This window comes from Athene cunicularia (genome assembly GCF_003259725.1).
Source record: "Athene cunicularia isolate RWA chromosome 4 unlocalized genomic scaffold, athCun1 chr4_part1, whole genome shotgun sequence".
Classification (NCBI taxonomy): domain Eukaryota; kingdom Metazoa; phylum Chordata; class Aves; order Strigiformes; family Strigidae; genus Athene; species Athene cunicularia.
Window position 1 is genome coordinate 27,633,908 of NW_020799098.1, and position 25,917 is coordinate 27,659,824.

General features: G+C 40.5%; 1 protein-coding gene across 6 annotated transcripts in view; it reads left to right on the forward strand.

Moving 5' to 3' along the window:
* The window catches only part of ATP10D (ATPase phospholipid transporting 10D (putative)), a 53,129-nt gene extending 27,471 nt beyond the window's left edge, over nucleotides 1-25,658 (forward strand). For 4 of the 6 annotated variants that reach the window (XM_026846686.1, XM_026846683.1, XM_026846688.1 and 1 more), the window contains 14 exons: nucleotides 1,093-1,328; nucleotides 1,980-2,168; nucleotides 4,250-4,865; nucleotides 6,330-6,439; nucleotides 7,333-7,459; nucleotides 10,390-10,574; nucleotides 12,256-12,565; nucleotides 13,206-13,282; nucleotides 13,803-13,928; nucleotides 14,404-14,604; nucleotides 17,327-17,407; nucleotides 17,648-17,752; nucleotides 19,090-19,277; nucleotides 23,965-25,658. In XM_026846686.1, the coding sequence (XP_026702487.1) occupies nucleotides 1,093-1,328; nucleotides 1,980-2,168; nucleotides 4,250-4,865; nucleotides 6,330-6,439; nucleotides 7,333-7,459; nucleotides 10,390-10,574; nucleotides 12,256-12,565; nucleotides 13,206-13,282; nucleotides 13,803-13,928; nucleotides 14,404-14,604; nucleotides 17,327-17,407; nucleotides 17,648-17,752; nucleotides 19,090-19,277; nucleotides 23,965-24,487 (3,074 nt within the window). In that variant the 3' untranslated portion in view covers nucleotides 24,488-25,658. The remainder of the gene's footprint in view (nucleotides 1-1,092; nucleotides 1,329-1,979; nucleotides 2,169-4,249; nucleotides 4,866-6,329; nucleotides 6,440-7,332; nucleotides 7,460-10,389; nucleotides 10,575-12,255; nucleotides 12,566-13,205; nucleotides 13,283-13,802; nucleotides 13,929-14,403; nucleotides 14,605-17,326; nucleotides 17,408-17,647; nucleotides 17,753-19,089; nucleotides 19,278-23,964) is intronic. The other 2 variants (XM_026846684.1, XM_026846687.1) reach the window with 2 other exon arrangements.
* The last annotated feature ends 259 nt before the right edge of the window (nucleotides 25,659-25,917 follow it).

Below are 25,917 nucleotides of genomic sequence, written 5' to 3' on the forward strand. Positions count from 1 at the left end.
ATACAGACATTGAATCACTAGTGTATGTTCATTGCATGCTGCTTTCACAGTGACAGGTAAAATCTTGAAAGCTGAATAGTGTACAGTGATCCACTGCTGTCTGGCTTGAGATTGCAACCTCTTGCATCTAGTCATGCCCCAGAACTCCAGTGCAAACACTCAGGTACATTTTTAACAAGCACATGATAGCATAGATACGTTTCCATTTACTACTGAGGTTTCTTACACCACTGATCTTCCCAGCTAGATTTGTGGGGCACAGACCTGCATTTATATCTTTGGTGCAAATTTGGTGTCAATACAAAGTTTTATTATTGAAACTCGCTTTTCAGTTAAATACTCAGAAAATGTGTATGCGTGTGAAGGGATGTCCAGTACAGAAATGATAAACACAGTTTCAATGAGTTCCTGCTAGAAGCTGTATTTGTCAAATAATTAGACTAGAAAACATATCAGGAGGTGATCTGGTCCTGTTTCTTTGGTCTAATGCAGCGCTGTTGCTATCATTCTTTATGAATATTTTTTTTTGTTTCTTCAGGTCCTCCAGTGGTGTCCAATTCACTGCTTTCTCAGGCATTCTGTTCTAGTGTGTCGTATCTTCTCTGACAAAGTTTTGCCGATACCCAGCCTGCGTTTGTCTTGCCACAATATAGGACCATTGTGACTTCTGTTACCCACAGGGTGCATACAAAACAGGCTGTTTCTTTTATGCAGCTATCCTTCATGTACTTCAAGACTATTGTTTGTCTTCTATCAGTGTGCCCTTATGGGGGCTGTGTAACTCCAGCTTACTTTATTATTTCCATGTGGCTCATGTTGTTCAGAGTTCTAGATTATTCATCTAGAATTCTAGATTATTCTTGCTCCCTCTCTGAATTCACTGCAGTAGAGCGTTGCTCTTGAAGTGCAGTGTCCTAAACAGGAAGTCAGTGTGATGGCATGTTATGGGTTTTATTTTTCATAAATGGTGGGTTATTCTTAAATGTATACTAAGTTCCTTACTTAAAAAATTTGTTTCCTGAACCTCCAGGCAGTGTTTCAGACAAGTTTCTTTTTGCTCATGGAACAGTAATTTTGTTTCCCTTTCCATAGCAAAGAGATTGGAATCCTATCAAGAGGTTAATTCAGAGGATGAGGATTCAGCTGATCGTCAGTGTGGATCTTCAACCCATATGTCAGAATGGCATGGGCACAACTGCAGTGCTGTGAATGAACCTTTGAACAGAAAATCTTTGCATCAGTTGTCTGGTAGTTACCCTGCACCAGGAAGGGAAGATAGAGCAGGTGATGTTCCCCACTCAGGACACTTTGCTTTCAGCAGCCCCATTGTAAGTAAAAGCTGTTGGTTTTGATGCTAAATTTCTGAAGTAACTCAGGAAGGAATATCTTTTTACCTCCATTTAATCCGAGTGTCGTTTAAGAAATCCTTTCTCTCTCCCATCAAAACTAGAGCCTCCCATGCTTGCTTGGCTGCATCCTATTTGCAGGTGACATCGCAAATGTTCATTGGGTCGTGAAGGTGTATGCTTTGGTTCTTGCTGCTGTGAGTTCATGATCACTCCAGCTAAAATGAGCAGCTTCACTTAATACAGTTTGTTCTTTTGTTTCAAGAGGTTTCTAGCATTTTTTTTTTCAGTAGGAAATACCTAGTTGACCAGTATTTATTGGCAGTTGCAAGAGATAAAAACTCTGCTTCTGTACCTGAAGGCATCTAAATAGTATTCATCATATTTAATCTCTCTATGAACTAAGGCTCTCCTGTTTACCTGTCCGGGCATGAAGTTTGCCATTTTCAGTGGGCTAGTACAAGGCAGTGAAGACACCAGAGTTCCTCTATTTCCTAGTGTAATCAACTCAGCATCTGACAGGAAGGAATTTATATGAGCTTCTATACTTCATTCTTCTGTAACTGATTTAACTTCCAAAGACTGAGATTAAGTTTATATCCTAACGGGCAGTTTTGTTCCTTTCATCAATAGGAAACTGATGTTGTACCAGACACACAACTGCTGGAGAAGTTCAACCAAATTTCTTCTCATTCCTGTCAACAATCAGAAGAAGCCAGCAGCAACTTATCGTTGGAGACAATGTACATCACTGATTTCTTTCTTGCTCTGGCAATCTGTAATACTGTTGTAGTTTCAGTCCCCAATCAACCACGTAAGAAGGTAAGAAGGCCTTATTTTTGGCTATTTGGCCTTATTTATAAATAAATAAGCTCCCTTTTGTTTGATTACAAAACTGACTGCAAAAATGAACTGACACTTAAAAAGTGATCCTTTTCTCCTTTATTGGTTTGTCCTGTTAGAAAGAAGGGAATTACTGTAAACCCACAGAGTGCAAGGAGTTAACGTGTAATATAATGCTGGTAATGTTTTTCCAGTGCAGAAAAACTTGGCTTCAATATTTTTACTTCTATGTATAGACTGTTCGTAACTTCTATAAGACAAATTTTGAGACTAAATTACAATTGTATTTTGTTCTATATTCTAGTTATCTTTTTCCAGATATGTGTGTAGCTTCCTTTAAGAGTACCATAACACTCAGGTTACCTTTACAAATAGGTTATTGTTGGCTGAAAGATAAGAATAATCTCAGAAGACTCCCAGAATATTGGAACTGAGAATGCTCTTACCTGTTCCCTGAAATAGAGTTTTAGCAAAAGTATGGAAAATCAAGTTTCATGTGTTTAGTACTCTGAAGTAAAAATGCTTTGCAGTATGACATAAAGTGGTCTCACCTTGAATGTATAGTGCCTTTGCCCAACTATCCTGGTTTAATGGTCTGAAGTGTGTTAAAGTCTTCCTGAGACCAGTTGTTTTTTCACACAACATAACATTTCTTTAAAGATAGTACTATACTATGTTTTTCAAATTTTTTTTTTTTCAAGGTGGGATTTTCATAACCCCATTTTTTACCAATTTTTGATGGTGTTGCAGCATAATTCCCCAGTTCAGCTTTGGTTTCCTTCCCCCCCATCCCCTGGTGATTTCAATTGTTGACATTTGTCTTTTGAAAAAAATGTGATGTGCAGGACTGGACCTTGGTGTCCATCTAGGCAGTGAACCTGCAACCATAGCTGGAGACACTCCCAAAAGGTATCCTGTGGACTATAAAGTACATCCTATGTATAAATAAGCCTGGAATTTTAGTGTGCTTCCAGGCATTCCCAGAAAGCATAGTAGACAGCCTCCAGGTCCCTGTGTGGATGGGACAGCTGTGTTCATAGTTACTGATCAGCCATTCCATAAAGGTGATGTAGAAAAATATAAAGGCAAGATTCTTGAGGTTTCGAGAATAATTATTTCCCAATTACTTTGTAGCAGGGGAGAAGATCTCCAGGTCACTAGGAGATAGATTGTGAGGGGCTATGTGGCATGAGGTTTCTGAGTTCACAGTTAGGGAATGATGTGAAAGAGCTCAAGGCAACAGGAGGTTTCAGTGTTGCCTTGGGGAGTGGGGATGAAAGGATGTTTCTAGTCTCTGTTTCCATGATGCTGAATAGGGACGCACTGCGACTTGCATGCAATTGCGGTAGAACTGAAGCCAGAGTCTGTCCTTACTTTATTATGCTTTTCAGTGGCAAATGAGAATATGCTTCCTAATAATAACTCATTTTTAACTCTTCACCAGTAATGAGAAATTAATGTCAGCCTTCCATACCTTGTTCCTTGTTTGTAAGCTATCAGCTGACTAACTGTTCTGAATAACAGTAAGCCAATTATTTTGTAACATTGAGAGGGGAACTGTCTCCTGTTTTAAATTCAGATGTTAAAAAAGTATTGATAAGGTACTATATTTTTAACAGTACTTGTAGCTAATTACTGTGAAGGGTATGGAGTCGGTTTATTCTTAAGTATCTTGCTAATTCAGAACAATAATTGGTTAAGTTCCATTTGCCACAGCTTTTAAAAGTTATAATGTCATACTGTTTCATTACATTCTCTAAAGAGAAGTAATATATGGAGTCATGAATCAAACTTGGAATGCATACAGTTTTCAGATCTGAAGTATTTTTACAATTCTTTTGGTTTGGATAATGAAGCTCTTACAGAAGCTCTTACAGAAGCTGTTTAGTGTACTCATATGGTTATATGTTTGATCTGGCAATCTTTAAAACAAACAATCAATATCATGGTAAATTTCAAAATACTACATTCATTAAGAAACATACATGGTTTGTAAATTGTCCTTTAATGTAATAAAATATGAAGAATTTAACATAAATGCTTTCTCTGTTGTGTTCTAGATGAGACTCTCTTCATTGGGTAGGACGCCTATTAAATCGCTTGAGGAAATCAGGCAGATGTTCCAGAGGTTTTCAGTTTGGAGACTAAGTTCCTCCCCGCTTCCAAGTGTAAAAGAGTCATCATCTGAAAGCCCCAGTAGTTTTGTGAGCAAACTGTCTATTTTCAGAATGAAACTGGCTTCGCCTGCTTTGGATGGAGCTGTTCAAGGGGCTGCTGAGCCTCTCAATACTGACAGCCCAGAAAATTCCCCAGTGCCTCAGGAACTAGATATAGTGAATGCAGCTGTTGGCTGTGAACACAACAGTGCTGCGTCATCTTTTGAATTGTCTCCCTTACCTAAACTATGTTATGAAGCTGAGAGTCCAGATGAAGCTGCCTTGGTTCATGCTGCGAGGGCTTATAAATGTATTTTACAGTCTAGGACTCCAGATCAAGTAACTGTGGACTTTGCAGGGCTGGGATCTTTAACGTTTCAGCTTCTGCATATCCTGCCTTTTGATTCCGTGCGGAAAAGGATGTCAGTGGTGGTTCGGCATCCAGTCTCCAACAGCGTGGTGGTGTACACAAAAGGTGCAGACTCAGTCATGATGGATTTGTTAAGAACTGCATCTGAAGGTATCTACAGAACTTCTAATTCTTTGCTCACCTTTGTCATTCTTCAGTACAGTTGAGGAGATGGCTGGATTCATGAGACAAGTAACCAAGCAGAACTATTATCTGGGAATAGTTCCTTATAGGGAACCCAGAAAGGTCATGTCACTTGTTACCTAGATATGGCTGTGCTGTGTGCTGGTGTGAAAACTGAGAAGAGAGAAGCAGCTGCTTTTCAAAGGATTTAGTGTGTCTAAGCAGACACTTTGCAGCCAACTGAAGTATTTCCAGTTATAAAGTAAGGTCATCTGATGAATAGTTGGCTTCTGCTACACAGTGAGAGGTGTTTGTTAGAATGAGATACTTTCTAGCCTTTACGTATGTTAGTGTTTTGGAGCTGTTGGAGAGAGGTATTGGTAGCAGATGTCACCTATCAGCACGTTTTGAGTTTTTTTCCCTTGATTACTGACTATTTCTGTGTTTCTAGGTGTAATAATAGTATCTGTAAAGTTGTGTGGTGCCTCCTGCGGGGCCGTGTTGTTTGGGGATAATGTTGTTTGAGTCTCTCACAGGAGGGATGCACCATGTTGTTTAAGCACTAAGTAATTTATTCATACACTGTAGCAAACAGTCATTGATTTTTAACTGAAGGCAGTAAAGAGAAAGTATTACCTGTGTATGTTAGAAATAAATACCTAAACATACTTAATTTCAGAAGATGTTCCAAGGGGATTTTTTTAATGGTTGGAAAGTAATATAAAGGAATGACTTTTAAAGACTTGCTTTCTGCAAAAGGGAGTTTGGTTTATATGTTCCATGGCTGGCTGACCTCTGTGGTGAAGAGGAATATTTTCAATTCCAATGGGGGATTTTAACTTACCCAACATTAGCCATCTAAAGTCTAGACAAAAAGCCTCTGTAGACCATGGGCAGAAACTACCTCCAAAATCTGTCATCTTACTACGGGGGTAATTGTGTGTCTGGAGGTGCCTCTCCATACTTTGATTCTCCAGATAGGTTCCAGATAAACTTGGAACCTAACTTCTACATGTCCAAAGTTAGGTGAGTTGAATACCTGTCTATATAGTCCATCTCTTAACAGTTATTTTTAAAAAAACTTTACTGTGACTGCCCTTTTAGCTCCCTTCCACTAGAGCATTGGCAGTAAAGCTGCTTGGGTGTCTGTGGCCAAGTTCATTTTAGAAAAATAATTTTATTTTAGAAAAACATTTTGATACACTAGTGGCATCCAAGGATGTATCAGTACCAGATGGGTTCTCCCTCACTGCCTGTGCAGACTGGCTCATTGTGAGCTCACTGTAGACACAGCCACAGTATGTTGTGCAAATATGAAGATACATTCATAGTTAAAATAAAACCTGTTAACATTTTGGTATTTTAAAAACTTATTTAGACGTTCAAAATTTTGCACTCAATTTAGCCTAAGAATGCATATTTAATTTGCTTTATTTGCTTTTTGTGTGATAGTAGGTACTAACAATTCAGAAATGGAACAAAAGAAGATTAAAGAGAGAACTCAGAAGCATTTGGATGACTATGCCAGAAGAGGACTGCGCACTCTGTGTGTTGCTAAGAAGGTATTCCTTGTACTACATATTTTTAAGAATGTTTGCAGTCTGTGACCAACATGAATGTTACCACCAATTGAGCAGACATCACCATTTCTAAAGAGATGCTTCCGTTGCCACATTTCGTTTATCCTTATGCTCTTTCAGGAGGAATTTGTAAGTTGACTCAAATCAATTCCTGACTTCCGTTAGATTGCCATAGTTGTTGTCAGTTTTAGAATGCCAAGTAGCATAGTAGCCTAATTCTAAAACAGGGACTGTCAAATAATCCAATATTTTTTCAAGAGGCCTGAGCAAGTCTCCTTGTGTGAAACTTACCATTTTTGGAATTCAGACACAGAAAACAAATTGTTAAACCTGTTTTATTGGGTTTTACAAACAGTTTGCAGTGTTACAAACTCTGAATGCAAAACGTAAGTGATTTTGATTTTAAATTCAAAGCTGCTCAGAAGTAAAATTTCATAGGGATTGAAACAGGCAAGAGACCTCTTTACAAAGCCTCATGCAAAGTACAAGTCCAGGCTGTGTAGCTCTACAGTCATCAAGCCATACACAGCTGTTTGATGATTCTGTGGCTGTGTCAATGCTGCAATTAAAGAGCAGTAGGGAGAGTATACTATGCTCACTGGGCTGCCTACCTTCCATCCAAATGGAAATCTGTCAGTCATCTCCAGGAACCTGGAGGGTGTGAGTAACCTGGTTTGTGAAGCCTGGCAAAGTAATCTAACACTAGGAACATAGTACTAAATCCACGGGCATGTTGGGCAGATAAGTAATGTTCTGCCAGGGGCTGTACTTCTAGGTTCACTATGTGGACAGCAGAAGTAACTGTGAGGATATTTCTGAGGCACCTTTGAAAACACAATACAGATATATGCCCTATTTTTTTTCCTCCTCTGTAGGTGCTGAGTGATGCAGAATATGCGGAGTGGTTAAATCATCATTTTTTAGCAGAAACCAGTATTGACAACAGGGAGGTGCTGCTGCTTGAATCTGCCATCAGGCTTGAGACTGAACTAACTTTGCTGGGTAGGTAGAAAATGCTGTAACTCCCAGGAAATTGCTTATGATGTTCATAATTGGAATTTACCTTCAGGGAGATGTGCTAACCTCAATTTGTGTAACACATAACTTTCTACAGACCTATAATTTATTGTCACTTCTGAATTTTTGTAAATCACGCTGGTAAATTTGTACTAGTTGTAAAACAAACTGAAGACAGCTAGTGCTCTTCTGTTGTTTGTAAAGGGTAAACTTTCACTATTAGGTTTTTTTTTTTTGTAATTGGCTTTCTTTTTCATGCTCATAGAGTTTTTAAGTATCACCATAATAAGCACATGAAATGATAATAACAAATCACAGGCCTGCCTGGGCAAACATTCACAGGGATCCCACTTCTGGGCATGTTTTCCATCACTGTTGCACTTGTGGCACAGCAGGTATGTTTGTGCTGTGTCCTCCTGTAATAACACAGAGATAAGAAGTCAGGCATACTTCTGAAAGAAGCATTCATTCGATGCTTATTCAGCAGTGCAGAAATGGGGAGGCCAAAACAAAATGCAAAACATTTGCTGTAGATGAGTAAAAGGTAAACTGCAAGCAGTCTGGGTTAATAGCTCTAGAGGACTGCCTAGCAAATAAGATTTGAACAGCAAAGCGCACAGGTCTGACTGTGGTGGTAAAGGCAGCTCATGCTAGAAGCTGAATAGAGACAGATCTTATCATGTGGAAGGGTGTTACTTCCCTCAATTTGTGCCACATCCGCTCAGGACAAATGCCATAAACCTTGATACTAAAAGGAATTCTGGAATTACTGGCTTCAGCTTCTGGAGGGAAGCCAGAGTGGAGCTTCTAGGTGCTGTAGTTTTAAGGGATGGTGTGCTACACATGTACCCTTTTGCACTAGAGTCAGCAGAGTGAAGTGTAGTTGCTGTAGTGACCTGCTGTCCAGCAGGCCAAAGCATTTTTTTGTCTTGTGTCTCTGGTGGGACACTAATCAATGTGGGTTGGCCCTAACATTAAATGGGAGTGAGAATAAGAAGGGTAGATGGTTTCATACTGCCAAGATGCTTATTTTCAGTACCTCTGTTGGATTAGTTACCCCTGCCTGCAGCATATGTACATTGTGATCTGCGGAGTAGAACTACTTACAGCACTTCTTGTTCTGCTTCTTGGAGCCTTCCTTTGCTTTCTTCCTATACATTATCTGGTGTAGCTGCAGCTGTAATGCTGACTGTCCTCTTAGGGCTGACAAATTAAGGCTTTGTCCTCAAAGAACAACAAGAAAAAATTCAAATAATCTCATATTGTCAGGATCATTGAGGACAGCCGTGATGTGTAGTTCACTGTGTAGGCAGGTGTGAAATCCATATGGCTATATATAAAGCCTCAGGCCTTTATTTGAATGGAAATCTATTTCTGGAAAGAACAGTCCTAGTGTGCAGTACTTAACTAAGCACAGGTCTGGATCTCAGCAGTGTACATACTAAAACTGGCTTCTGTTGGGTTACAAAGTGCTCAGATAGCTCAGAAGCAGGGAGTGTTAAGTGTATAGAGTGCCCAAGCTGAAACAACATTTTTCTCTCTTCCTTCGATGCTTGGCAGTGTCTCTCAAAGAAGCTTGCATGAAATAGATCCCAGCATCTTCCTTCTGTCTCTCTTGACTTGCATCAAAAAGGCAGGCAGAGTGCAGAGCAAGGACCTGGAGGCTTTAATTTTCCTGGTGTTGAGGGGCCATGAGCGTTGTGTCTTGTTGGCAACTGCTTACTGAAGAAATTGTTGTAGGATCAGAAAGTTGCCTGACATTTTGGCTCTTATCCATCCCCATATGATAGTGCTTTATATACAAATTTCTGACACTACAAGCATACCAGGAGGGAAGACTTTGCTTTGAAATTTTTTATTGTTTGTCTTTCAGAATGAACTTAGCTGCAACTGGGTGCAGTTTATTTCTGAAAAACTCTATTAGCCTGAGAATCCCACAAGACAAACCATGTCTCCTGGTTTATGATTTAATACCATTTGTATTGTGAAAAAACTATGAGAGTGGCCTGTACTGTAGTAAATCACTGGCACTGCAGCTTTTCAGCTTTTTTTTTTCTGCTTTATGCTGATGTTGTGTTACCTAATTGTTACCAGAACAGAAGATTTTATAAGCCAGTTTTAGGGACACAGGTCTGCCTGCTGTGCACACCAGAAAAGAGGGTATCTCTGTTAAAGTCACTGTGTTTTTTTCTTGAAAGTCTTTCTATAACCCCTGAGGGGTGTGTGTTAGAGCAGGTGTCTTCTCCCTGTGGGGGGATATGTCATGCTTGGCATTGCAGGCAGGAGGAAGGGCAAAACACAGAGTTCAGTGCTATAAATTGAAAGGATCTGGGACAGGAGGTACTACAGCGATGAGTGGTTGAGAAACCTAATGATGAATGGCACATCTTTGTAGCAGTGTGCAAAAATATGATACAAGAAAAGAGAATTTTGGTATGGAAAAGGTGAGGGATTGGGATAAGAAGTACAGAGAATTCAACCTGGAGCAAAGCTGAGAATAAGGAAGAGAAGTGGGCCTTGAGATAGGACGGATTGAAGTGATAAATGAAAGAAGGTTTAGGGGTAGTCTGAGGTAGGAGGGAGTAGGAATAATGGAGTATATTTGTCATGAGAAGCCTGGGAGTCTGTGTCCCACAGCCAGTATGGGATAAAACAACCATGAGAATGAGAAAAGTTGGCTTAAAAGTGTCTTGTGAAGAGGCCTCCGAGACTGTAACAAGGGTATGTGTCAACAGTCTCACACGTGGTAGGCTCTGAGGCAGAACGATGTGGAAGGGAGGAATTCCCAAACATGTCCCAGTAGGGCGTCTAGTTTGGGATGTGGATACACACAGAGGACCATCTTGTCCTGTCCCTTGCAGTTTTTTGGTTTTGGACATACAGCAGCACTAATCCTTCTGCTTGTCTAAACTAAGGTGCCACTGGCATTGAGGATCGCTTGCAGGAGGGTGTTCCAGACACAATACAGGCATTACGGAAAGCTGGTATAAAAATATGGATGCTGACAGGTGACAAGAGAGAGACAGCTGTCAACATTGCTTATGCTTGTAAACTGCTGGAACCAGACGATAGAATCTTCACTCTCAAATCACAAAGTAGGGTAAGTGGAAAATTACTCTTCAAAAAATTTTTTTTTCTCTGCTGAAAAATTCAGTCAGGCTATATCACAGAGCAATACAGAAAAATAAAATGCTCTCTGATTTCCCAACTGACCAAAGACAGCATGATTTCCTGGAAGATGAAAATACTGGAAAACTGATGGTTTGCTTCCTTGTGGGTAAAATATGAAATCCTTTATATGTATGTAACATCTGTTTCTTTATATACAGTCCCTAAATGATGATTTATTATTTTAATTGAATAGGCCGCTTAATATCTCTTTGTGGTAGGTTAGAGAGTTGACATGCTTCATATGTTTTAGCGATTTCAAACAGCTGTGAGCTAGAGCATATTAGCAATGTAATAATTATTGTCATGCAAATTCTATTGAATTGTGTGCTGCTTTGTGTAATATATTCCTTCAGCCCTGCTTGTCTTGCATAAATGTACAAAGAATTGTCTCGTTAAAGTACACTGCACACTACTCAAGAAAACTAATCTGCCAACAATTTTATCAGCGAAAAAGCCACCTTCTCCCCAGCACCCAGTAACTGAGTTATGTGATAAAGAGTTTTGTGTGTCAAGTTTAATCCTATTTGATCGATATGTCCTCTTGTGGATGCTTATAACCAACTGGCTGTTTTTCACATCTTGATTTTTATCAATTTTGGGTTTCTTAAAAGAGAAATTACTAACTGTAACTGGTAAAGCCAATGTATGAAATGTCTCTCCTCAGAACAGAGACATGAAATCTGAGACTTCTTTAAAGGAGTGGAGGATTTTTCTAAGACCTTTTATTTTTCTTTTTTTCTCTGCCTGTATGTTACTTTAGAAATTCAATTTGTATCTGCCATAAAAGATTTTGTGGCAAGTGCTAACTCTGGGGAAAATAAAGTGAAAAAGAAAGGATTTTTTTGTCCAGTTATATTTGAGGAAAGCTTGGGGTTTGATTTTTGCTAACACTTTTTTTTCTTCCTTTTTTCCTACTGGAGAATGAGTGTTTTACTTAACAGTGAGAACTGAGCCCCTTTTGAAGAAGTGCTCGTCCTCCCTCTAACTGGACTTTGAAATAAAATTAGACAAGATTTGATACTACTGCATTTCAAAGTAAAATAATGAGATTTAAGAATATGTATTTTATATGTATGTATTCTGTATAGCGTGCATCTTACATATATTGATATCAAGAATCTTTTGGACATCTTATATTGATTCTGACAAGGCGAAACTGCCATAAGGCTAGTTCTTCAGTAATTCATTGCAGCTCACCTATAATCTGATTTGAAATGCAATTTTGGCTTTGCATGCCAGACAAAAGAAACATAGAGAGCAAAAGTCTTCTATAAAAGTTGTATTTATATTACAGAATTCTTAATGGTTGCTTTTTCTTCTAGTCTGTGAACATTTTCTGATTTGCTTCAGTTTTTTCCCCTTTCCTAGTACAATACCCAAGTCAATCTACTTAAGCAAAGTTAAATCACAGGCCCTTTTATTAACAACAGACTGCATCCTTTGTGATTTTAAAGAGTTATTCAGCCTTATGTCTGAGACTTTCTGGATTCAAGTGAAGTGTTACACAAGGACTTCATTTGATCTTTTCTCCCTATATATTTTATAAATTGAAAAGGGTGCCAGAATACAAACAGTATTTAATAAATTGCCTTTCTCTTGTCTTCAATTAGGATGCTTGTGCCTTGGTGATGAGCAAAATTTTAGAAGGCATCCAGAAGAATACTTCTGCCAAAAAAAAACCCAGTCAGAAACTTGGGAATGTCTTTGCAAGTCCCTCCACCCAAGCTCCAGGGTTCAGTGCAGGCTTGGTTATTGATGGAAGAACTTTAGAGCATGTCCTTCATGACAGCCTACAGAATATTTTCTTGGAACTCACAGAAAAATGCCGGGCTGTGGTCTGCTGCCGAGCCACACCACTGCAGAAGAGTGTCCTTGTCAGACTGGTGCGAAATAAGCTAAAGGCAATGACATTAGCTGTAGGTGAGTCCTGTGGTAATCTTCTTTTCTCTGAAAAGAGGTAGAAGCCAGTTTCTTCTCATCCGTATTTTTGTTAATGTCTGTCACAAAATACATTTTACAAGGAAGATAATCCTTTGAATCGTAGTTGTCTCTGGCAGAAGATGATGTTAGTCTTCTGAACTAGCAAATTTAGTCCATAAATTTACTCATGGTAATCAAAGCAACAAGAACAGCAGCAGTTATGCACAGTGTTACGTAACATGTACAAAGGAGCAAGCAAAGGGGATTTTCCTTGTCAATTCTCCATCACAACCCCCCCAAAATAGGGAGGGAGAGGGGAGATGACTGGCTGTGATTTAAACCACTCTTATTTTCTGTTCCAGCATACCAACCAAATACTGACAAAATGAACAGCTGATACCAAGGGAGAATATAGCTCATTTCAGTCAGGCCTTCTGCTTACTAATCTTTCTTGCTATAGGGTTTTCCATAGGCTGCAGTGTTGGCCATAAAAATGTTTTTCTCTGAACTCTCTAGTGTTCTTGTATATTTGTATTTTCTTGCCACCTCCATGGTGATGTGACAGCCAGCAAAGCTACCTCCAGGTTGCATTCCAAATAAGAAAGGTTACTTTTTTTTTTTTTTTTTTTTTTTTCTATAGGTGATGGTGCCAATGATGTCAGTATGATCCAGGTGGCTGACACTGGTGTGGGAATATCGGGCCAAGAAGGCATGCAGGTAGTTTATACAAAGACAGCTGCAAATGACATTGGGTTCCATTTTAAATAGGTTCAGAGTTTACCCTGGATGTCTGGTGGCTCCACAGTCCGTTACCATGCATGGGTGAGAGTTTGCAGCCTGAGCTCACACCCAGGCCTCAGCACTCCTCCAGGAACGCTCAGAAGCTGAATGCTGCAGACAACAGAGGTTTCTCGCTGCCTGTCACCAAACTCGCTATTACTCATGTCCTGACAGGAAACAAGCAGCCTAAGCATCAGTGATTTCTGTGCAGTTGTGTGGTAGTAATAAAGACAGCCATGTTCCTACCTGTGTTGTGTTGGGCTGAGCTCTGTGTGTTAGTGTAAAATGTTGTATGGAGGGGCTCAGATCTGAGTGAGGGTAAGACCATGAGCACTATGTATAAAGAATCATAAAATAACAATTTCCAACCATAGGCAAGTTGCTCACTTGGCAGTATCTGAACCTTATCTTTAACAGTTTGGGTATAACCTTATCCTTTCCTTCATGTGTGTTTCAGGCTGTGATGGCAAGTGACTTTGCAATCTCTCAGTTTAGACACCTCAGGAAGCTGCTGCTTGTCCATGGTCACTGGTGTTATACCAGACTTACCAACATGGTGCTTTACTTCTTCTACAAGAATGTGGTATGTAGCTGTCCCATCCCAGGGAAATCACAGTTTTGTGTATTCAAGAGCACTGAAGTGTTCAGTGGAGCTTTATATTCTTTTTTAGTTTCTATTGTGAATGGGTTCAAAAAGACACAAAAAGCATATGTCAAGCAATTCAGTTTCCCATGATGTCTGCAGAGACCAGAGACTCTCATCCCTTGGATTGTATTTCCCACTCAAAGCTATTGTTTGATTTGAGTAAACAGTGGGTAACAGGCATTACTAATGTGGTGACAGCATGAGTATTTAAACAAGTCATGTCCAATTTTGAAATGTAAAGCTGTGTGCTAGACAAATATAATTTCAAAGTGTGGGATTGGCATGAACTTCAGCATTTATACTTAATTTTCCACGGATTACTATAACCAGACCTAAGATCTGCCTGTTTTCCTCCTCGCTTTTAAAACACTTGTCTACAGGTAACATTTTATCGTCATCTCTGACTTTTCAGGCCTATGTGAACCTCCTGTTCTGGTACCAGTTCTTCTGTGGGTTTTCAGGCACGTCAATGACTGACTATTGGATCTTGATTCTTTTCAATCTCCTTTTTACATCGGTGCCACCCATCATTTATGGTGTCTTGGACAAAGATGTGCCTGCGGAGATACTCATGCAGCTCCCACAGCTGTACATGATGAGCCAGAAATCTGTGGTAGGTTAAAGAATGCCTTGCCTGAAGCAAATTGAAATGGTCAGCATTTGAGCCATTTCTGTCTTTTTCCTTCATGGTTCACATCTGTCAAACTTGAAGTTTAAAACCACTTTCTCTATTAGAAAAACATCTAGGCCTGTGCACAAACGTATGTGCACAAATAAAAGCTGTTTTTTTCAAAAGTTGTTTCAGCCATATGCCCAATCTTACCGGACATTTGGATGATAAGAGAAGTTAAGGACTTCAGGTGAAACAATGTACTAGATAAACATTACCAGCTTGTTCACTTCATTCACTGCCTGAGCAGTCATGGTTCCTCAAAATGAGTTACTTTTAAAGATAAGGGCACTAGATACTCTTTTTTCACTGTCATATAAAGGTCTCAACTGCAGAAGTAATGAGGAATGGATAAGAACCAGAACAGATTCATTTCAAATAATCCTGAAGAAAGTTCTGTCGTTCAGGGTTCTTTTCCTCTTATGGGTGTGTGCTGGAATTTGCTGGTGGCACTTTGTCTCCCATCTGAAGACACCGTACATTGTATCTTCTCTGTAAGTAAATTCTGTCCAAACCTTTAGCACAGAAAACCATAGGGAGTGTGGAGTAGTTTCTAAATCAAAACTATATAAATCAGTAAGCTCTTTCCTGGTTTCTGCTTTGCTTAGCATGAATTCTAGCATAATTTTAACTTTATCTTTTTTTTAATTTAACAATTAGAATAATATTTTTATTATGACAATTGAAGGCAGTGACATACAAAGCCTGAGATGGAATAGATACTAGTAGCCCAGAGACAGGAAACACTGAGCATATGAGTAGCCTAAAACCATTTTCTTTATGATCACAGCCTTTCAATAGCAGACTTGACATTAGGAAGCATTTCTTTACAGAGCAGGTGGTCAAACACTGGAAGAGGCTTCCTAGAGAGGTGGTCAGTGCCTCAAGCCTGTCAATTTTTAAGAGGCATTTAGCCAATGCCTTTAATAACATGCTTTAACTTTTGGTCAGTCCTGAAGTGGTCAGACAGTTGGGCTAGTTGTTTGTTGTAGGTCCCTTCCAACTGAAATAGTCTATTCTGTTCTATTCTAACAAATGCTATTAAAAAAATGAGCTACAACGTGCACTAGTTGTGCAGTCTCATCTTTATAACCTGGCAGAAGTCTAGATGAAAGAAAAACATATAAACATATAAACATCTTTATAACCTGGCAGAAGTCTAGACAGGAAGAAGGACATAGAGAGAAAGGACAATTTGTTTTGTTCACTTGTGGACTTTTACATTTCTTTTTACATACCCTCAAATATTTTATGTTTCTTGGTTTATGATATTTTTGCAAAACTAAGTACTCAGTACTGAACCAAGCCTCTATACACTGGCTGGAGAAAGTCTGTGCTTTGTCAGTCACAGAGTTTTGACTAAGTAAAGGTTACATGGCCTCAGGATTTGGCCCTTTGTTTTGATCTTCAGGATATATACAATGATCTGAACTGCAATAGAGGTTTTGAGGCAATGTAATCAGAATTACTGCATTACACAGTAGTTTTTCCCCTTTTTTTCCCTTAAGCTTTATAAGAGATTTTCACTTTCATCCAGCACAGCATTGACTTGCTCTGTGGTTGGTGTGGTTACGTAGTATATAATTTCCTTTCTTGCATGGAAACACACTGAAATAATTGCTTTGAATTAAGTGTAGTACAGAAGAAAGAGAAATCCTTTAAAAGATACAGTATCACAATACTGCAGCATGACATCACAAGTGCACAGCTCTGTACAAGCTATGAAAATGGACAGTAACTTGGATTCTTCAGTAATTTAAAGCATTTCCCTGACAGGCAAATAAGAAGATAAGGTTCCCACACCACCTCTGGAGAGCAGTTCAGTTTTTGAAAGGACTGAATGGCTTATTGAAGAAACCCATCTCTCTTCACTAATTGTAGAGGAAGTCTTGGGTGACTATGCTGCTCACCTGTGTGTCTCAATTTAGTGCCTGAAGGAATGGGATGTATCTCAGCCAGGGCACGTCCAGCTGTGTTTTGTAAGCAGTTGAGCTGTCATAGCAGTTTGCTGCCAGAGTGAGGAAGGCTCTTTCCTTCTCCTCTTCTCCCTTCTTTTCTTCCTGTTCTCTGTTTTCATCCACATAGGTAAACTACCTTCCTTGTGCCAGCTCACTTGTCCCATCAGATCCTTCCAGGAGCTGGTTTAACTCACCACAGCAGCAACGTGTTATTCCAGTGGAAAAGTGAATTGATTTGTCACATTCTAGTGAGTTAAGTTAGCACACAGAGAAGTCCAGTCAGCACAGAGGAGACAACCAGCACAAATTAAGAGGCAGAAGCACATGTACCAAAAAGAAGGGGGTAGAGATAGAAGAAATTTGGGACTTGGCATTCAGTAATCATAAGCTGCTAGGGTAATTCACTGTCCCCTACCCCTCTCCCTTCATTAGTACTCAGTTAGGTAAGGCTCTGGTAGGTCTGTTCTGGCAGAAACAACTCTAAGATCAGAGTTTGCAGATCTGCCTTCTGATCTAAATACTAACAGTTAGCTACATGTGTGTAGTGAGCTCTTTATTCTTATTATCATAACACAAAAGATGCCTCTTGATTGGGAAGCTAACTGGAATTACTCTTGTAGATAATCTTTCTCCAAATCCAAATTAATGCTAATTAAGGATGCAGCAGTTTGTTCAGTTTGTTTCAATGGCATTATTTTTTCTTACAGGCTTACTTGCCTTCAACTTTCTGGATGACCTTGCTGGATGCTTTCTACCAAAGTCTCGTTTGCTTTTTTGTGCCTTACTTTGTAAGTGTTGGATATGCAATACGTTTATACATTTTTACATACTAAAAACACAGGCAAGTTAGAGAATAAAATTAATTTGGTTTTACTTCCTTATATATAAATATACTAACAGGATCATCACTGGAACTGAGCTGAACTGTATGCATGGAAATATGTATGGTATTGAAACTATTCATGTCACTTCATGTGTTAGACTATACATAAAGAATATATTTCACTAACCACTGTCTTCCTTTACAGACTTACTATGGCTCAGACATAGACATTTTTTCTTTTGGAAACCCTATAAACACAGCAGCGCTCTTCATAATACTGTTTCACCTTCTCATTGAGTGCAAGTCTGTGGTGAGTACTTTGTTTTCAGAAGGGTGTATTCCTAACAGAGTATGTGCATATAGCTTTCATTAAAATTAAACTGAAGAAAGAGCTTCACATACTAAACAGAAACAGTATAAAAGGGACAAAACCTAAATATTTCGTTCGTGAGCTCTCCTAATGCACCTGTCCTTGGACCCAATAGAATTACTGATATGACTAAAATTTAACAAAATTTGGCCCCAGAATTATTTGTAACTAGTGAAAGGACACTGCCTCGTTAGGGTATAGTGGTTTTAGGGATGTCATTTTAGTTTTGCAGATGGTAAAACGAACCAGTGATCTGCTGAGCCTCATTAGTTCCCAAAGCTTTCATCTCAAAGACAACAATGTGAAATGTTGATTTTAAATGCTTGGAACTGATGATCTGCTCTGTTGCCAGGATAAACAATTCAGAGGTATATTTTGGTGCCAGAACTAGAGAACCAATATGCTACAGAAATGCTATTTCAATTTTTAATTTAGTCTGCACAGACTAAAGCATCTGCATTAGTTTGGATAAATTTACACCCCTTGCAAGGGTAATACTTGACTATTTTGCATAAGTTTAAAGAAAATACAATACTATTTATAGTAGAAGGACACAATTTAAGGGGTTTTATTTTTTCTCTGTTTTAAAAATATTTTTAAAGATTTTTTCATAATGGATGAAATTTCAAGTTGTGATTCAGTCTTTTCATTGTTCTTTTGGGAGCGTGGCAGCAGCGATAAACATGTCTTTACTGAGAATATATGAGTAGCATGAGTGTATCCACACTGAATAGGAAAACATTACTTAAACGGGGTTTATTTAGCATTTTTGAATGTTGGCAAGCTGTCAGGTCAATGACAGTGTTGTTTCCATAGTAACTATTATAGCCGTTTAGATATAAAATTACATAAAACTCCAATGTAGAACAGCTCATCAGTGTCTTGAGCAAGATATATAAGGGTGGTGTCATGGAAGATCTCACCTCCATTTGCTTGTTTTCTCTGCTGCTGGACAATGAGGTGGTCATCTAAGGCAAATGGCACAAAAATGCTTTTCACAAAGGAGTCAGAACCTAAGCACTTAGTAGAATAAAAAAACCCATTAAATGGCTGGGTTGAATGTGGTGAACTGTAGGAAGAAGGTTCCATTCTTCCTGGAATGTCTTGTATAAAATTAGGAATATTATCTGAACAGAACTATCCTCTGTTAGATTAAGCAGCTGTCCTTGGAGGAAGAGGATGTGCATGTTCATGCATGCATGTGTACACACATACAGGTGTTACAGGTCTTTCTGTTTACAGCTTCAATCTGATTTATTTCCTTTTCTGAATTGCAGACTTGGATACATACCGTAGTTATAATTGGCAGCATCCTGTTTTACTTTGTCTTTACTCTGGCTTTTGGGGCAACCTTCAAAACCCGCAACCAACCATCAAATTCTTACTGGATCATGGAAAAGCACATGACAGACCCAGTATTTTACTTAGTTTGCATCCTGACTACTTGTGTTGCTCTGCTACCCAGGTGCGTTTCTGTTTTATAGTTGCAGATTGCTGCTGTTAACAAAATTAGTTTGAGTCAGTGACGCTGTAAATCTCTCTGGCTAGAGGTCTTCCTACTCCCACAACCCCCAAAGTAAAGAAAATTTCATAATTCTACCAGACCAAGCCATGTGAGGACAGCTCTTTAGTGACATGTTCTCAAAGTAAATGTCAGTAAATAAAAATGTATTTTGTGATGTATATTACATGAAGTTATTTATGTTATATTAAATATTATCTTTGGAGGGAAGAAACAGTAATCTTTGTAACCATAGAGTTTATATACAAATGAGTTAAATGAGGGATTAAATTTGAACACATACTATACATAGAAGTACTGTGCTTAGTCTGTGTTTGTGAAACCCTTTTCTGTTTGAAATTTATGTCGTGAATATATATAAGAATATTTAGAATGAAGAATGCATGTACAGGCTTCTTTGTGAGGTGGAAACACGCTGACTAGATTCACAAGGGGTCCTGAGTTGTGTTTTTATTGTGCCTAATGTTTAAGTGTTTTGCATCATGGAAGAAGTCGTAACTCCAGGTTCAGTAACTCGTTCACCCTGGAAAGGCAGGAGTGTTGGTTGGAGGTCTCAGACACAGCATGCTGAGCAGGGAGACACCTGAGCGAGGCAACAGAGAAAAACAAAGTGTGTGAAAACCAGTGAGAGACTTCAGCAAACTTGGTCTAGCTCTATTCATTACCCACAGCCTTTCACTCACTGGCTGAACATTAACTCAAGTCTGCAGCCTATTAGCAAAGTGCCTCCAGTGCTAATTTATTATTATTCTGTGTTATGTCTCTTTCCTTCCCGCTCACATCATTTCAGAAAGAGTGGGACTTGAAACTGACTTGCACAGACAGATACTGAGAGAAGTGTAAGGGAGAATAATTTCTGTTTCCTCCTCACCTGATGTCTCTTTATATCGTTAGGCATGGTTTGAACACCCTTTCTGGATCAAGTGCTGCAGTGCAGGCTGCCTGTGTAGTCAATAGTGCCAGCAGGAAAACTGGCAGGGCTGTGGCTGTAGGTGCCTGCAATAGCCACCAAGTATTTGAGTCACAGAATCACAGAATGGTTTGGGTTAGAAGGGGACCTTTAAGATCATCTAGTTCTAACCCCCTTTGCCATGAACAGGGACACCTTCCACTAGATCAGGTTGCTCAAAGCCCCGTCCAACCTGGCCTTGAACACTTCTAGGAAGGGGTCAGCCACAGCTTCTTGGGACAACTTGTTCCAGTGACTCACCACCCTCACAGTGAAGAATTTCTTCCATACATCTAATCTAAGCCTACCCTCTTTCAGTTTAAAGCCATTACCCCTTGTCTTGTCACTACGTGCCCTTGCAAAAAGTCTCTCCTCACCTTTTTTGTAGGTCCCCTTTGGAGATACTGGAAGGCCACTATAAGGTGTCCCCTGAGCCTTCTCTTCTTCAGGCTGAACGACCCCAACTCTGTCAGCCTGTTCCCTTAAGGAAGAAGTGTTCCATCCCTCTGATCACCTTCATGGCCTCCTCTGGACCCACTTGAGCAGCTCCATGTCCTTCTTATGTGGGGGCCCCAGAGCCGGACACAGTACTGCAGGTGGGGTCCCCTGACAGCAGAGTAGAGGGGGAGAATCAGCTCCCTCAACCTGCTGGCCACACTTCTCTTGATGCAACCCAGGATACAGTTGGCTTTCTGGGCTGCAAGTGCACATTGCTGGCTCATGATCAGTTTTCCATCCACTAATACCCCCAAGTCCTTCTCCTCAGGGCTGTTCTCAATCCACTCATCACCCAGCCTATATTTGTGCTGGGGATAGCCCTGACCCATGGGCAGGACCTTGCACTCAGCCTTGTGGAACTTCATGAGGTTCACAGGGGCCCACCTCTCCAGCCTGTTCAGGTCCCTCTGCATGACATCCCTTCCCTCCAGCATGTCAACCACACCACACAGCTTGGTGTCATTGGCAAACCTGCTGAGGGTGCACTCAATCCCACTGTCCATGTCACCAACAAAGATGTTAAACAACCCTGGTCCCAACACCAGCCCCTGAGGAACACCACTCGTCACTGCTCTCCACTTGGACATCGAGCCATTGACCCCACTCTGAGTGCAATCATCCAGCCAATTCCTTATCCACTGAGTGGTCCAGCTATTATCAAATCCATGTCTCTCCAATTTAGAGACGAGGATATTGTGCATGACAATGGCAGATGCTTTGTGCAAGTCCAGGTAGATGACATCAGTTGCTCTTCCCTTATCCATCAGCTCTGTAACCCCATCATAGAAGGCCACCAGATTTGTCAGGCATGATTTGCCCTTAGTGAAGCCATGCACCTCCTTATTTTCCATGTCCCCTAGCATAGTTTCCAGAAGGGTCCACTCCATGATCTTGCTGAGCACAAGGGTGAGACTGACTGCTCTGTAGTTCCCTGGGTCTTACTTACTTCTCTTTTTAAAAATGGGGCTTTTGTTTCCACTTTTCCAATCAGTGAGAACTTCACCAGACTGCCACAATTTCTCAGCAGTGATGGATAGTGGCTTAGACACTTCATCTGCGAGTTCCCTCAGGACCTGCAGATGTATCTTATCAGGTCCCGTGGACTTGTGCACTTTCAGGTTCCTTAGATGGTCTGGAACCTGATCTTCTACAGTGGGCAGTTCTTCATTCTCCCAGTCCCTGCCTTTGCCTTCTGTGTCTTGGGTGGTGTGGCTGGAGCACTTGACAGTGAAGACTGAGGCAAAAAAATCATTGAGTACCTCAGCCTTCTCCATATCCCTGGTAACCAGGTCTCCCTTTTCCTTCCAGAGAGGGCCCACATTTTCCCCAGTCTTTTTATTACTCATGTAATTGTAAAAGCTTTTTTTGTTGCCCTTTATGTCCTTCACCAGATTTAATTCTGTAAGGGCTTTGGCCTTCCTGACCTGATCCCTGGCTACCCTGACAGTTTCTCTGTATCCCTCCCAGGTTGTCTGTCCTTGTTTCCACCCTCTGCAGGCTTCCTTTTTGTGTTTGAGCCTGTCCAGGAGCTCCTTGTTCATCCATGCAGGCCTCCAGGTGTTTTTATCTGACTTCCTCTTTGATCGGGATGCACTTCTGAGCTTGGAGGGGGAGATCCCTGAATATCAACCATCTTTCCTGAGCCCCTCTTCCCTCGAGGGCTTTACCTCATGTGGCTATGCCAAGCAGATCCCTGAAGAGGCCTTTTTGAGCATGTCCCAGTCTGTGTCTTAAGCATGTTGGCCAGGGTTTTGCCGCACTCACTGGAGATCATGACTGATCTCTTTGGTTCACACTTCAGTTCAGCAGAAGAACAAATGGTGAGGTGCAAGAAACACTCATGCTCTTCCCTCCCCATCCCTGCTCTCCACGTGGCTGCAGGTGGTAACAGTAGAGCTTTTTCTTGCACACACAGTAAATCTATCTCACACGACAAATGAATAAATATTGTTCTAGGGCCTTCTGGTAGAGCTGTAGAGAGCCTAGGCAGGAGAGAGCTTTCAGCTCAGTGACTGCTTCCAGTGTACAGGTATTCAGTTTTTAAGAAGACAGTGTTTTTCATGGTGAATTAAATGCAAAGTATTTAGACTTACCAATGAAATGTCTTGAATCGTTTGCATCTTCCCTATGCCAATACCTCAGAAGATGTATAGCTGTTGTGGCTAATTCAAGCTTTTCTACTTCAGTGATTTGTAGTAGAAGTGCCTATTAGAGAACCACTGCTGTTACACATACCTTTTTTCCTTGCTTAGTTCTGATGTAAGTACTTTTGTACGGTACTGAAAATCCACCACTCAGCAGGGACTTTGAAGATAAAGGGTGCTCTCTGTACCTTCTAGCCTGAGGGAGTGAGATTGGGACTTTCACTGGAGTTTCTAAGGAGCAGTGCTCCTACAGAGGGACACATGCTGGATGCCTTGTTGACTGAAAATTCACTGCAGAAGACTGATTTAAACCTTTGCCTAACCTAAGTTGCCAGTTAAGTCAGTTATTACATGAATTCTGGAACATCACTTGTACTATGAATTCCTGTTACTGCATATAATGCTTTGTTTCTTTGGCCTTTGCTTTCATATTCATTCTTGCTTCTGGTAAATTCTCTGGCTTCTGCAAAAGTTAAGAATTTTAGAATGATGCTCTGCCTACTCTTCCCAGCTTTCCAGGGCTATATCAGTGTGCAGCAGCAGTGATAAACAGCTGCTCAGTTGGAAGCATGAATTTTTCTAGGCCTGATATTTTCCACAGTGGCACTTAACATCTTATATTTGCACTGACATGCCAAGGAAACTCTAAACTGCATGCTGATTTTGATGCCTTTTTTCTGGGGCCTAACACTACAGGCAGAATGCTCCACTTTCGGTGTAGTTGGGACCCTGGCCCTTCATTCAGGTTGGCAAGTGCACACGGCTGCAGTAACTAGTCTGTAGGAGAACTGTGTTCAGGACAGAAAAACAGAAGCACCTGAGATGGGTATCTGTCTTTGAAAATGCCAGTTTTAAAACATGTTCTGGTGCAGTTGCTGGCCTTATAGTTTATGTTTACAAAATGGCACCTGTAAAAACTGTTTCAGAGGCTGCTGCAGCCTCAGGGTTAATTGATGGTGTTTGATTTCCATTAGTGTTGCTTGAAACAGTTTTGAGTCTGCTTCTAAAGAGCTTATTTGAAACTGTGTTTATTTTGCAGATACTTGCTGAGAGTTCTCCAAGGAACATTGTTTATGTCTCCGGTGGTGAGAGCCAAGCACCTTGACAGACTGACCCCTGAGGAGCAGAAGGAGGCAATTAAGAGATGGAAAGATGACTTCATTGTAAACGGTAGAGTGGAGTTCCAGGCTACTTCTGGGTCTTCCAGCTCAGCCACAGGTGGTGTATCAGAGGAAGAAAGCATTGCCAGTGTTTTGCCAACATCTAAACCACCTTTTCAGGCTTGTTCAAGAGAAGGGTTAGTAGAAGACACCTCCTCCTTACCAGACATTCAGGATGAGCCTGAGACTACAAATGGCTTGAACTCTGAAAAGACTGCATTTCTGAATTCATCAAAGGAAACTAATTTAGATACATTTGGTGGTAATAACTCATGTGCCAAAGCCTCTGTGTGCGCTTCTGAAGAGGGCAGCAGTGCTGTTTCTGTAGCACACAAAGCAGGTCTGAATTCTGTTTTGTGTGAAGAAGATGCTTTAATGTATTTTACAAAGTTGGAATGCTAACTCTTTAAAACCCAGGAGTAGTAACTGCTGATCTATGCTACGTTGTGGTTTTGTTTTCTTCAGCCAAGGTAGATGATGCACACACTTTCTTAAAAGCTCTTTTGTTTATAAAGCTTTTCAATAATTTATTAAGATGTTCAAGATCTAATTGGCTGGGTTGGTTTTTAGATTTTCTCACACGCTAGACTTTGCATACTGCATATTTCTTGTATGCAGCATTGCTAAATACCTCGTGGTGTTATGGACAGGACATTGCATGAATATGGATTTGCAGGATGCGATTCAGGTAAGTCAGCCTGCTCCTTGCGCTGCTGGCCTACAATCCGAGCATGCCCTGGGATTCACCACTTGCTGCAGTATGAAGTAAAGAAGGGCTGGGATGTGGTGTTACTGGTTGGCTTGTTGCCAGACTCCTCCATTATGTGTTTTAACCATTGTGGTTCAGTCTGCTCACCAGGCTATAGCATAGGCCAGCTCAGTACTGGGCAAACACAATTGTAACCATCAGAAGAGTGGCCCAGATGAGACATAGGTGTCACGAGTCTCCCTCACCTTCTTTCACAAAAAGAGCAAATCCTGGTGCAGCCTTTTGTTCTTCATGATAGTTCATCCTCCTGCTGCATCCCTCCTTTTTGTCTCCATTTGCTCTTTCATGTCATTTGCCAGTGACTGCACTTCTTTTCCTCCTCACCCAACTCAGATGTTGGCTGCATGGCTTTTCTCTAAGCTCTACCTCATGCCTGCACTGCAGAATTGTGTCCCAAGGGCAGTGGGTAGCTCCAGTCTGTCTTCAGGTCTTCTCTTACAAATAGCAGCTTCTAGCTGATGACATTACGCTTCTCTACTCTCAGATGCCTCCAGACTTTTATAATAAACAGCTTCAGTATCTCTAAAGGCTGCTCTAAAGAAGCTGTAACCCATTGCATGTCCCATATCTGAGGTCTGTTGCTCATCTGTCTTGGAGATGTCCCTCCTCTGCCAGTTTCCCACTGCTCTGCACACTGCACAAAAGCTGGCTGAGGTGCATGTGGCTACTTCTGGATTCCAGACTGTCTGAAATCCTGACTCCTTTTTACCTCCCTCCTCAAAAAGTTACGTGGCCAATTTATAGAGGAATTTAGGAGATTGCTTGTAACCACTAGCACCTGTTGAAATAAACAGCTTCCTCAAACTGTAGCCACTAGTGAATTATTAGTATGAGCCCATTTTTTGGTTCTGTTTCTGTCTAAAACTTTCTGCTTTCAAATTGCCAAGATTTGTGTGTTTATTTTTAGGCACCATGTTTGGGGCAAGGACTCTGCTTTTTAATTGAACCATGAGCTTTCCATGTCAGTGATCAACATTACATGTTCCACATCTATTAAGAAATAATTTAAACAAATGCTGTGAGGTCTGAGACAGCAGCTGCTATGCAAGGGCAGATACTGAGG